Below are 13,936 nucleotides of genomic sequence, written 5' to 3'. Positions count from 1 at the left end.
ACAGAAATTACGAAGTTCTCCCACATTAGGGTAAAGTTGTCTCAAAGGGAAAACCTAGGTCTGCCTTCACTAATGATGAATAGATGGTCATAATCAAATGGAGAGCCCTCCACTATAGCAGCACTTTAAATAATCACTACTATCCAGTTCTTAAAGCGTTCTTAAAGAATATATATTTTCTGTCAAATGCATGGGAATACTGGGAACAAAAACAGAGGGCGGAAAAAAGTTTGCCATGTTACTCATTTAACAGTGCAATGGCTGAATGTCTTGGTGGAAGAGGAGAGAGATTACTGTCAACAGAAGAAGCACACACAAGTTTTCTGAAGTTCACAGAAAACATTTACTAATTTACAACAAAAAAATAAAGTTAGCATGAGATTTGTTTCAAAATAATACAAAATCAAGAATGAAGACATTCAAACATATACTTTCAATTCATATTTGTGAAGAATCTCAAAATAAGAGTACCATGAAGAAATATAATCATATTAATAGATGCTATCTCATTTTCATGCAAAGCAAACATCAGATGAAACTTGTACCATATCTATGTTCACCTCTCTGTATTTGTAATCTATGTATGTCCCTAGGAGGGAAAACAAAACAAAACAATGTATGCACATTACGTATAGAAAATATAAAGGCTGGACAACTTTTCAGGCAGATTTTAAACTCCACAATACTTACATCCACATCTAATAAACCAGTGGGGACATTTGATTCATATCTGCTGGTTCCTAACCAGCTGGAAAAACTTTTCTCAGGATTCCCATAGTGGGGCATTTGTAAACTTAGTTCTTTTTTTGCACTATCTGCTTGCATGTACTTCTCCACAAAACTTGGAAACTTCATATCTGAAAGAGACTGAATTGCAAATTCAAAATCAACACTCATTCAGCAGGTAGACAAAATTTTACATGATTGTATTTCACGAACCATCTTTATTACCTCAGATTTTTGATGCGTGCCAAATGGCTCAGAAGCATCCTGTTGTAAAGGAGGCATCCCTGAGGAGTCAGTTGTAAAAGTTGTGGTGTTATTTACTGAGGTAACAGAAGGATTAAAAAACTTTTCTTTAGATGTAGAAGACAGCAAGCTTGAGAAGAGGGAACTTTTTTCAAGTCGGGATCTCTTAACCTCACCATCTGTACCATCAATGTTTTCTTTTCCATTTATTTCCTGAGTAAAGGCAGGTTCCTCTCTATTACATGACTGCAGGGCTTTGAATATGATACTTTGCTCTGTCGATGCACGCTTAGGCCTGACTCTTGCTATCGTTTCCAGGCTCTGCATTTTAATTTGTTGGGCTGGTAACAGATCTTGTGTTTTTTCTCTCCTCAGTCCCAAACCAAAAGTAAATACAGTAGGATCAAATACCTTCTCTAAGTTATCTTCATGAATAGGAGGCATTGCAAAATGGGGTGCTGGGGACTTGGGAAGCTTTGACCTCTTCTTTTTCTGGGGTAAACAAACCAAGCTGTCCAAGTTTTTTATTGTTTCAGCAAACTTCTTCATGTCTGATGGGGAATCAAAAATGCTATCATCTTCAGCAGATCCATTACAGGTTTTGCCTGGGCTCTTTAGTGTATCGATGCTGTGCTCTGGTATCAGTATACTATCTTGACTGCTGTCATCATACTGCAGTGTTGCAAAGCTCAAATCTCCTGTTTTTGCCTTTTTATCTCCATTTTCTGTATTCTTCAATTCTGATCTAGGAAACTGATGAGATGGCAGAAGATATTTATCATCATTGCAAGGTGATAAAACCTCAGTGTTTGGCAGCATCTCTTCTTCATTTCTGTGGAATTCTGAGCTTGTGTTATTTCTCTGGTAGGAAGTATCTTGAACATTTTCACTTTTACTGGGTGAGTGCAAGGACAGTTTAAAAGGTGAACTTTCTTTTTTAGCTGTGGTTAATTCTGGATCGGGTTGCTTCAGAGAGTTACCACTAGCATCAATTTTGCTGCTTTGGTTAAAAAGAGATATTGCAGCTTTTACTTTAAGTTCTGTTGTCTTCCCAATATCCTCATAAGAGGCAGAGCCTTCTTCATTTTTGCCTTTCAATTCTGCAGTGCTTTCTTTCTCTGGTATGCCATTCTCAAATAACTTCTGGCGACTGCTTTGCTTATTTAACGTTTTATCAGGCTGTTCGCTTTCCTTAGGTAGTTTTCCAAATTTCAGCTTTGCTCTGCCAACAAATGTGCTTGGTACAGTACTATTTTTTGAAGAAGGGATGTCAGTAGGCCTCTGGCTCTGGTTAGCGCATTTATTTTCAAACAAGGAAATTTTGTTGGCAATGTTGCTGTTAGTTTTATTAACTGGTTTTTCAAGAGTATCCTGCTCGCTTTCCAAACTGTCTTGATTCGTAGGTGCTTTAAAATTCAGCTCTACATTCTTCGGTTTGGCTGGACTACAGGAGGCAAAGTGATACAGAGTTACATCTATTAATCTTGAAAAGACTTGTAACAATTTTCAAAACAATAAAATGTAGCATTATAATGAAATTTTCCGTAGTCATATTCAGTTTAAATTTTGGTATCTCAGAAGGAATTAACTAAAACAGCAGTAACTATACAAACAACAAAAAAAATTAGACACTAAGAATGCATTTTAAACATGCACATAGTTCCTTAATGCTCAGTAAAACAAAAAACACAGCAGCCTACAGCATCTGCAATTGAGGCAGAAAATTTAACTACTTATGACTGACAGACATGAAAATTTAATAGCGAATAGGCAGAATAAATTACAGGCATGCAATCCCCTACAGAGTTTAGGAAACAAATCCCAATTCATTAAGGTGATAATGAGTTGGTTGACATTTGAATATACCTCTCCAGCAAGTTTTGAAGACATCTGCCCAGGTTCTTTGCAGCCCTTACACTGCAGAAGCAACCTTAAAGCGAGTGAAAGACCTCTTCTGGCCTCATTACTGCCAGTGGAAAAGGTAACTCTCCCTAATCACTGCATCACCACTTGGCTAAGCAAACACCACATGTGAGGACTCTCCCATTAGTTAGCTAACAATTTTAATTGTGTAAACTAACCATGGTGATTTTACAAGAATTGAATTAGGAAACATAGAAACTTCTCCAGGGTGGATAGAGAAGCATGTACAAGTGCATACCACAACAGTACTGATACTACAGCAGAAGGCTGACAACATGCAGCTGAGGGTTTTAAGCCTCCCTCCTCTCAATACCTACATCCAGCAGAAATTATTTGTGCATGTCACTTGCGACTGCAGGAATAGTATGAACAGCTGTGAAGATGCAGGGCACATGTCTCCAGAATTTATCAGTCAGATGTAAGGAGTGTCAAGGAGCCCGCCATCCTCTCAAAGGCGGGAATCTGGAGATAGTGGTGGGAGAACAGGCACTACATGAAAACCAACAATGGTGGGAGACAAAACAAACTGGCTTGAAGCAACAATCTCTGGGGCCTCAAATGCTCCATCAGTCAACGGATAATTTTGGTATTTAAGTGCTTTCTTCTTTTTTACCTACACAAACTGTGTTTGACGAGCTCTCGGACAGCTCTTTAGCCCAAGAAAGAAGCATGAGGTACAAGTGAGTTAACATGAACAACCCAAAAACTAAGATCACTCCTTTCTCCTCTTCCTCAAGAAATCCATCCCAAGCAGGGAAGTAAACCCTCCTAAAGGAAGACTTGCCATTGTACAAGCTTCTTTTCTTGGGAAAAGGATTAGGGAAAAAACTTACTGAAATAACAGAAGGAACCCAAAATCAGCTGCCTAAGAATCTATACAGAAAGCAACTGTTAAAAATCACCATATCTTTTTGGAGAAGACTTCTCAACAGTGCTCACTGTAACTACGAGCCTGCTCACATTGGTTCACAACTGGAAGGTTCTTACGATCAATAAAAAAGAAAATATTAAACTTAAAAATATTAAACTTAAAAATGACTGGCCATACTTCAGATAGGTGTTAATAAAACACACTTGGAAAATTTAAGTCTAGAAACAGAAAAAAATTATTCCTGAAAGAGGGAAGGCAGGGAGGGAACTATCACACAGCATAAAATTAAATCTATTTAGTCACTCCTCCTGATTTGCAGTATGACTGTTTTCCCTAAGCTTTTCAAAGTTAAATTATTCTATGATTTTTCTTTTTGGAAGAAGAATGTAAGTTGCAAGGGACCTCTAAAGGCCAGCTAGTCCAACTTTCTGCCCAAAACAGGAACAGCTTCAAAGTTAGATCAAATTGCTGAAGGCTTTGATCAAGTTCTGAGTATCTCCAAGGGTTGAGATTTCACAGCCTTACTAGGGGAGCATTACAGCAGATCAGCCACTGTCACTGGGAATCATTTTTGCCTTATATCCCACTGAAACATCACTGTTGCAAATTGCAATGATGGCCATTGTCTCTTTGCTGCACACCTCAAAGATGAATTTAGCTCTGCCTTCTCTATACTGTCTCTCTAGGTAGTGAGATGACTCACGTCTACCCCAATCCTTCTCTTCTTTCAGTTGAGCAAATCAAGCTCTTCAGCTTCTCGTCATTTATAGTATGCTCCAGTGTCATCACCTTCTTAATGGCTCACCACTGGATTCACTCCAACTTGTGAAGATCTCTCTTGTACCAGGAGAAGAGAGCTGGAAGAGGAGGGAGGGGTACAACTCGATATAACGCCACAAATGCAGCCGCATGAGCACCAAATATCTTCTCCTTTGACCTGCTGGCTACATTCCTGCCAATGTAGCCCAGTACAGACTTAGCCTTCAACTGCTACAAGGATGTGCTATTGACACGTGCTGAATTTGCTGTTCACCAGGACCCTTCACGTCCTTTTCTGATTAGAAAAATGTACTTAATCTCTCCTTCTACCCGTATTTTCAAGAGGTATCACTAAGAGCTCAGTTATCTTAACAGACTCATTTCCATACCATGCTGTCAGCCTGTCACTTGCACTACTAAGCGCATTTCAGCATAACAACATGTAACTTCCTAATAAAATCCGTCTCTCCTTGTATGCCTTGACACAAGCAAGTTTAATGGTTAACACTGATAGTTATCAGCCATGCCCAAAACCTGTTTTAAATGAACAGGTAACACCTCAAATGTATAGTTTCAAGCTTTGCAAATTTACACAGAAACAACTACTTCAGCACTTTGTATTTTACATTCTGCAGTATTTCTGTATAGTAGCAGCAGGAGCAAAACAGCTGAGACTGAAGAGCAATATAAAGCTCAGCCCTGGAGCGCCATCCATTACATCTGGTTGTCCTGCTTTCGGCTGGGATAGAGTTAATTTTCTTCCTAGTAGCTGGTAGAGTGCTGTGTTTTGGATTCAGTGTGAGAATAATGTTGATAGCAACAACTAAAACATCAGTGTGTTAAGTAGCACTTACCCAAAGTTAAGTTTCCCATGCTCTGCCAGAAAGCAGGCGCACAAGAAGCTGGGAGGGCGCGTGTCCAGGACACCCGACCCAAATTAGCCAAAGGGATATTCCGTACCACAGAATGTCATGCTCAGTATATAAACTGGGGGAACCTGGCCAGGAGGGGCACATTGCTGCTTGGGCATCAGTCAGCGGGTGGCAAGAAAGTGCATTATGCATCACTTGTCTTTTCTTGGGTTTTATTTCTCTCTCTTTTTGTTATATTCCTTTTCATTACTATTTTAATATCTTTTAATATATTTTAATATCATTGTTACTAACACATTTTATCTTAGTTCTTAAAACTCTTCTTATCTCAACCCATGAGTTTGACTTTTTTTCCCATTCTCCTCCCCATCCCACTGAGCTGGGGGAGGAGTGAGCAAGCAGCTGCGTGGTGCTTAATTGCTGTCTAGGGTTAAACCACAACACTGGCCTCCTCCAACTCATCTTTTCCTTACACCTTTTTCCACATTAAGAAATACTGGTTTTAAATACAGCCAAAAGATGGGCCTTATTGCAAGAACTGAGTTTCTAAGCTTGTTTAAATGAAGGAGATGTTGTCTGAGTATCCTTTAAGCTTCTCCTCTAGTAAGGGGGAAGAGCACTGGAAGATGGATTCACTTCACAGTGCAAGTGCTTTCTTACCAACAGCCCAGTGTGGCTAATCCCTACTACCCGTTGCTGATTTGCAATACCAGAAACAAGCAGGCACAAGAAAAATACTGATGTCCTTCTCTTCAGCTACACCTTGCAGCTAACCTGTGGGAGCAAGCAGTTAAACCTCTCCCAATATAGTCATAAACGGAAGGTGAGTCACATAGTTGAAGCACACTGTCCAAGCGACCATGTCAAGCATGTATCTGATGCCAAAAATCACGGATGCCAAAACATCGGATTGAGGTGAGCAAAGAAAAACGGCATGTTAACAGAGCAGAATAATTCAACGAGCGGCATAAATGCAAAGGCAACTACAAAACCATGTCTGAACATCAAATATGACAACTGAAGCCAAGTTTTCTGCTAAGCACCATCAACATAACTGCTGCCTAAGGCTTTATTTGATGATTAAAGATGTACCATCAACCTCGGTTTAGTCTCAAATCTGATAGGTTTCCCTTTCAAAAAACTATCCCGTGACTTCCAAATTGCCCAGTACACAGACGTAAAAGACGACAGAAAATGTTATCATTACTTGCAGGGAACCAGCAAAACATTTTAAAGATTCTTTTAAAATTGTTTCTAAAGAGACATGATTCCTAGAATTGGCACAATGTCATTAGTAAGAGACATTACAAATTTTTAAGTGAAAACTACTTCAGTTATACAAAATCCATCTTATAGGAGGCAAATGAGTCTGTAGATTAGTATTTATCAATGTGAAAGGGATTCATGTGAAGTATCTAACCGTAATTTTTTAACCTTTGAAAATGTAAAAGTAATCTATTCTGTAGTTCAAAGCCATAACAAGAGAACAAACCCACACCTGTTTCTAGTAATAGCATGATCTTCTCCTTTCCCATTTTACAGCAGCACATCCAGTTTATAGTTCATGTGTTCTAAGGAATGACTACAAACTATAGCAGGCAATAGCATTCCAATCTGCCTGGCTAGAGAAGCTGTGTGGTACTATGCAATAACAGCTATCTGATGCATCAGGAACCTTGCATGCAACATGGCAGTCCCCACCCAGGACTAAAGTTCCTACAGCAGCAGATAAGGCCAAGACACAGTGTCACACACCCCACAAAATCAGGTTAAATAGAACCGGCTGTTTAGTGATTAAAATTAAATCTGTCAGAAAGAATACTTGTCTATTACTTTATGACTACAGCAGAAGATAATTCACTATACAACAAGTCAAGGAGATACCCAGGAAAATGAAATCCAGCTATGCAAGCATTTATAACTTCATCATCACTAATGACAGCGACACAAAGAGAAAAATATGAGAGCTACCTTTCCTCTGAAGTTGTGAAAATACAAAACTTCAGTTTAAAATCTGTGATCTATACTGCCAGATGACAAAGCATCACCATGTACAAAAATACTACAATTTAACTTTCAGTGGTAGGTGTTTTTAATTCAGTTACAAATCAGATGTAGGGGATTACAAATCATGCAAAGGAAATGGTTCCAATTGCTCCCATGCTTCTCAGGTGTGGGAAGCATAATTGGAAACATACGTGTTTCTTAAACCATAATGTTGAACCTTCACATCCCTCTAACACAACTGAACAATTCTGAGCGCTCAGTGTACCTCGGGTGGACCTGCAGAATTCAGTGTACTCTGACACCTATAAACGAATGTACCACAATGAGGAAAGCAATAGCACATAGCTGTGACAATCAAACAACAGAAATGATGGATGCAATAAAATGATTCACTGTAGAAGAGAACATAAGAGAATGCAGGAAATCAATTGCTGGACTCAAATTAGTGATTACAGTGAAAGTTAGAAATACATCCACTTCTTTACAATCCTAAGGAAAGCACTGATCACCTCTGGTGACAGATGACAATTACATTGAGTGTAAAACCAAACCCTGCACAATAATATATGCATAATTCTGCAAATACCTGATGTTATTCACATGCATAAAAATGTACATGATTCATCCTACACATACTTAGGAAAGCAACTATACATATTCAAACTTCTGGAGTGCGATTTATCATATAATTTGAAGGATCAAGTTCTACATTGCATCCCACATTTCTTCATAAAATAACAGCAGAAACTGAGTTGTTTCAAAGAACAACTTGAATACATTCCTTACTCAAAGATTTTCACATAGATCTTCAATCGCATCCTCAGTTGGTTCAAGATGGCAAAACTACATTAAGGTTAATGACAGCCAAATCTGAGCAACAATGAGGGCACTGACAATGAGAACAGAGCAGCTTTTACGTATATTATTTCATATAATGGAATTGACATACAAAGAAATTCCCTATCCACAAGAAAAATGGAAAAAAGAATTCTAACACATGTAAACTACAGTGCTTGTTAAGTGGTAACTGTAAGTATGATAAATTAAAAAAAAAAGGCACTTCTTAATTGAAAACTATCTAGATAGATAACAGAAACATAGCTAGTGTTCCTATGGAATCCTAAACACAGTTACAGGCAAAAGGTACAGGGATAAGGTACACTAGTTTATGTTACTTACAGGCTAATCTTTGTCATGACTGTTCTGGAAGCATCCAAACTCTTCAGCTTTGAGATGTCTACATCAGAATTTGTCTGTCTCTCAGCTGACATACACAGGTCTCCATTTTTAATCCCATCAGAACGCAAGAAAGCTTTTCCATCTGAGCCATTACCATGCTTTACTGCCTTGATCTCATTTCTGCCTTCAGCAAACACCAAGGCAGTGTCTTCTGTCTTATCAGCCAAAGAAACTTTGGGAGATTCCAAGCTGTCTTCCCCAAAAGCCACAGGTATACTTCCCTTTTCCACTGAAGTTCTTTTAGTCATTGGGTTACTCTCTGATGATGGTACAGGTTGCCTTTTTGAGGAGTAATCTTTTACCTGGCCCTTCAAACCCGTAGGAGAGATGGGGACACTGTCCGACTGATTCTTTTTATATGATCTTCTCCTTGCAGGGGTTGCGTTTGAGATCTGCTGCTTGCCTTTGTCAGCCTCAGTTTTAGAAGCCCCTTTGTGAGCTGATCCAACTTTCAAGTCCTGATTATTACCTGGGGAAGAGGAATTCCTTTCAGGAGTCTGTTGAGGAGACTTCGCTTTTCTTTCTGAGTTTATTATCTTGTCTGAAAACACCTCAGAAGGGACATCATCCTCAAAAACAGATTCTTCTCTTGCAGTAGTTTCAGTCTGGTTTCTCTCTCCATTTGGAATGTCATTAGATGACTGAGATTTTCTCCTTTTTCCAGATCTTTTATTAGCCGATTTTTTATCCATTGTGTCCAAGTAACTACAATCTTCTTCTGATGTAACAGTCACGGGTTCATTAAGGAGTTCGTCTGTTTTTCTTAGATAGATATCAACTGTTAACACTCTAGCAGAATGTGTGTGTTCACTCACCGCAGATTCCAACTCGTATGGCAAATCCTTTGGTTTTGCATGCCCAGGCTCCTCAGACACCCACGTGTTCACAAGCTGCTTGTGGCTTAAGATACTCTTTTCTAAGTCTTCACTAGACAAATTTCTCAAGCTTTTTATGAAATCTGGAGTTGTGGAATTATTTATATCTGTGATGGACTCCTTCTCCACTTCCAGGGTTTCCACATTCAAGCTACTCTCAAAGACAGAGTTTTTAATGGTTTCACTGCTGCTGCTCCAATCTGCTGACCACTCGCTGTCAGAAGACACTCCCCTACTACTCCATTCTGAAATGGTATCGCGATACGGTGGTCCTACTTCACCACTGAAATTATACTCCTGCGTCACAGAAACAGCACCTACGTTTCTCACTTGCTTCTGTACCTGGGGAGCTTCGTGTCCTTCCTTTATGTGCCTACAGTATATTGGCTGCACTCTGTGAGGAGAAACTGACCTCTCCTCTTTCCGATGTGAAGTGTGTTCTAGTGAACTTTTGACATTTTTCCTTTTTCCTGTACCAAACAAATTTCCAAGTCTTTCCAATACTGGTTTCTTTTTATTTTCTTCTCTGGAAGAATCTGGAAGTTGTGAGGTGGACTATAAAAACAAACAAACATTTGGTTAATGTCAAAATTGTTTCTGTAATACATTTGTTTGCAATAGCACCACCTATAAATTAAAAGGACACAGTGCATTTAACAAACCAGCTTTACTGAACAATACCAGCTCTCAAAAACGAACAAGAAAAACAAAACCCGCAAAAAAATCCCAAGATCCTTCTCTATGCTTTTGCCTGTATTTGTTTACAAGTATGTTCATCTTGCCTTACTATACCAGCACTGCATGTCCCAAACCTCATTAGTTACCATCACCCAAAATAATGCTGGAAAGCATTGTGGTGTCTGCAAGACTGGGGACAAACCACTTGAAGATTTTCCCTACAAAACAAGAGTGGCGAGTTTAACTTTCCATTGTGGCTAAGTTAGTTTTGAAACACTTGTGCTGGTATAATTCCAAAGGTGTAAGTTGTATTATAATTCACGTACTTCTCATTCGTTAAGTCCAATCAATACTTGGCTTGTGTTTTGGGCTAGAAAACCCAGAACTACAAAAGCCACTGCATCATTCAAAGAGCATTACTGGGTCAAATGCTGCCCTGGATTACTCTCGGTGAAGTTTTCCCTTACAACTTCTAATTAACATGGTAAACAGGAAACACGCAACAGCATTGCTGAGTATACATACATATTTGCATTTTAATATATTAGCCCTTTTTACATGCCGGCACGATGAATACTTGTTTTGAGACATCCATTTCAAAACACCGCCAATATTTCCTACTTCGGCAGACCAGCGCTCCCGAGGGCGGCGGGTCACTCTCGACAGCTCGGAGGCTGCTTCCTCGCATTTTAAACTTGCTTTTTGCTGCAGCCGCCACCGCGACCGCCTGCCCTCCTCTGGGCCTCTCTTCCACCGCCGAGCGCCGAAACACCCGCGTCCTCCGCGCAGCCCCGCGGTCGCCCTCCCCCCCCCGCGGAAACGGCGCGGTCTCCCCCCAGCCGCCGCCGCCGCCGCCTTCCCCGAGGGGACGGGCCGGTACCGCCTCAGCGCCCGCCGCCCCCGGCCCGCGCTTCACCGGGAGGGAGAAGCCTCCCCCCGCCCCTCGAGGTTGCCGCCGTCCTTCCCCGTCCCGCACCGGGACGGGCGGGAGGAAGGAAGGAGCCGCGGCGGACTTTACCCGCCCCCGGCCGCGCCGCATCCTCGCCCGGCTCCGCAGGCGCGGGCGCCTCGCCTCGCCGAGCGAGGGGCCCCGCCAACGGCCCCGCCACTCACCGCCCGGCGCGGCCCGGCGGCCCCTGCGCTGAGCTGCCCCACGCACCGCGCCGCTACCCGGGCGGCTGCCCCGGCGCCAGCTGTCTGGGCGCCCCGCCCCGGCCCGCCCCCGCAGCGCGCCCCGGCCCGCCCCGAACCCCCGCCCCGGCCGCGGGCACCGGCTCTACCTGGCCGGGCCGCCGCCCTCGGAGGGAGGGGCGGAGGGAGGGGCGGAGGGAGGGGCGGAGGGAGGGGCGGAGGGAGGGCGGCGGCGTCCCGGCCCCCAGCGAGGGCCGAGGCTGAGGGGCAGCGGAAAGCGCGGGAAAGCGAGCGCCCTCGGCCACGGGCGAGGCCTTCGAGGGGGCGGCGAGGCGGGAGCGAGCGCCGCATCCCGTACGTGCCCCAACAGCCCGCGCCGCGGCGGCCGCCTCGCTATTGAGGGCAAAACGCCGCCGCGGGCGAAACCGGCGAACTTTTGATGTCGGGGGAAGAGCGCCAAGGGTTGAACGCGGGCAGCTCCCGCCGCCGCCGCTGGCTGCAGCCGGGGCCGCCCAGCGTCCGCCGGCTCCCGGGCCAAGCGCGGGGGGCAGCGCTCTCCCTCGGCAGGGGCGAGTGCTGCGGGCGCACCGGCTGCCACGGCGGCGGGGCGGCCTCCCTCCCCGCTCCCGGCCCAGAGTAGGCGTCGCTCGCTCTCCGCAGCCCCACGGCAGGACCCGCCCGGGTAGGCATGCCGGGGCCGGCCCCGCCCGGCGGCTGGGGCCCGTGTGGGAGATCTCGGTTCAAAGCCCTCCGGGGAGATGAACCCGCGTTTTCCACCTCACAACCACGGGGCGGCGGGGCCAGCGGGCACGGCCGTCTGCCGCCTCGGCCTCGGTCTGCCCCTGGCGCGCCGCCCGCCGGCCGGGGCCGCGGCTGCAGGAGGCCGGGGCGGCGGCAACCCCCGTCCCGTCCCGTCCAGTCCCCGGCCGGGGCGGTGCGAGAATGACTCCGCGGCCTAATGGTGCCAGCGCTCTCCCCGGGCGCTCAATTAGTATTTAATGCTTAATGAATGCTAAACTAGTCCTCTTCTAATTAACTCTTAATTACTTATATGAAGTGGAACAGCTTCAACAGGAAGGACCACGCAAGTCTCGCCTCGGCGCTTCTGAGGGCCCTGCGCGGAGGCGGGAGAGACATCAGGTCAACCCGCCTGCAGCATGGCTGGCCCTCTGGCTATTGAAGAAAATAAGGGCCTTTTTTTACACGGTCGCTTCCTCCTCCGGGCAAAAATGTATGAAGTTAGTTATTTTTGCTTCATCAACAGACTAATACTTGGCGTCTGTTTTAAAAGTCCCCCAAACGTGAGTTGTGAAACATCGTCTCAGCTCCAGGAGAGCCCCGCAGAGCCGCCTGCCTGCCAGTGAAATGCTGTACAGCAGCAAGGCTTGCCCAAACACATGAAAGACACAGAAAACCTAACCTGGGGAATATGGAGAGTTAGCTTATCACACTGCAACCGAAGCAAGCCATGGGAACCCTTGTCCTTCCCTACCTTTCTTACATGTATTACACAACTGATAAGCAACTGTACCACCAACAAAGTACTGTCTCTGCACGCCTAGTGACCTTCCTGCGGCAGCTTTCAAACAGGCAGTCTATGATCGTGACCTTGAGTTTGCTTAAGTTTTTGAGGTGTTTGGGTTTTTTCTGAGATAGACAAATAACCTGCAAATGAGAAAATTTGATGTCTGTTGTTTCCCTCCCTTTGCTGACTTCTTTCAACCAGTAGAACCAAAACAATTAAATAATAACACTGAGGGTTGTGTTGGGTTCATACAGCTCAGATAGTTAAGTGCTTTTGCGATAACAAAAACAACTATAAATTTCCCTATCAGATATAACAATCATGAGTAATACGGCCCAATTACTATCTAATTTCTTGATTCTACATATGTATTGCCAGTACTAACTAATTATACAGAAGGGATAAGGAGACACTAATGAACAGTGCTAGATAAAAAAAGTAAAAATACAAAATTTTCAGGAACACTTAAAGCAAGCCAATAAGTGATGAGAGACAATTTCTCTGAAAATTCGTAATAACTACAACTGTGACGAGGATGCTTATATTGTTCATATTAAAAACCAGTGAAACACCAAAAGAGGGGAAATGTAATTTCTTTACGGTGTCAATCTGCATATTAATATTTGGATGCATAATAGCTGTCAGTCCTCTAAATTAGTTGGGATTACATTATCAACGCGATGGTCATTATTACACTTGCAGTCAAGCTCTGGGTTTGCAAGATTACACTTGGAAAAAATTAGCTATTTGAACTGTGGATCTGGATTTCTCTCTTCCCAGCAGCTGATTTTCATAAAGTCCATGGGAACTTAATTATCTTTGAGACGTCTCCCCCTTTAAAATGTAGTTTAAACTGTCCAAGTTCAAAAGGTGTTGGATGGAAGGGAGGAGGGACAGCCAGCCAGTCCAGTCACATAAGCCTTGTTTCCTCAGGGAACGAGGCTAAAGATTTTTTCTTGATCTTGAAATAGCTGCCCTATGTAAACTGTTTTGAAGTAATTTCTTCATACAAAGTACCTTAATTATATAGAGCTCTTTCAAAACACATAAAAGGCCAGGTACTTGCCCTGAAGAGCTTGTATTTTAA

The 13,936-nt window shown here is 43.4% G+C and overlaps 1 protein-coding gene across 1 annotated transcript in view; it reads right to left on the bottom strand.

Annotated features, from left to right (window-relative positions):
- The window catches only part of CRYBG1 (crystallin beta-gamma domain containing 1), a 43,249-nt gene extending 33,902 nt beyond the window's left edge, over positions 1-9,347 (bottom strand). The window contains exons 1-4 of the mRNA XM_074923273.1: positions 8,581-9,347; positions 2,836-2,886; positions 952-2,413; positions 691-867 (exon numbers count right to left, since the gene is read on the bottom strand). Of these exons, the coding sequence (XP_074779374.1) occupies positions 691-867; positions 952-2,413; positions 2,836-2,886; positions 8,581-9,332 (2,442 nt within the window). The 5' untranslated portion in view covers positions 9,333-9,347. The remainder of the gene's footprint in view (positions 1-690; positions 868-951; positions 2,414-2,835; positions 2,887-8,580) is intronic.
- Positions 9,348-13,936: the final 4,589 nt, after the last annotated feature.

The sequence above is a fragment of the Athene noctua genome, chromosome 1 (assembly GCF_965140245.1).
Source record: "Athene noctua chromosome 1, bAthNoc1.hap1.1, whole genome shotgun sequence".
Classification (NCBI taxonomy): domain Eukaryota; kingdom Metazoa; phylum Chordata; class Aves; order Strigiformes; family Strigidae; genus Athene; species Athene noctua.
Note: the sequence above shows the minus strand (reverse complement) of the source record. Positions and strands in the feature narration are given on the sequence as shown.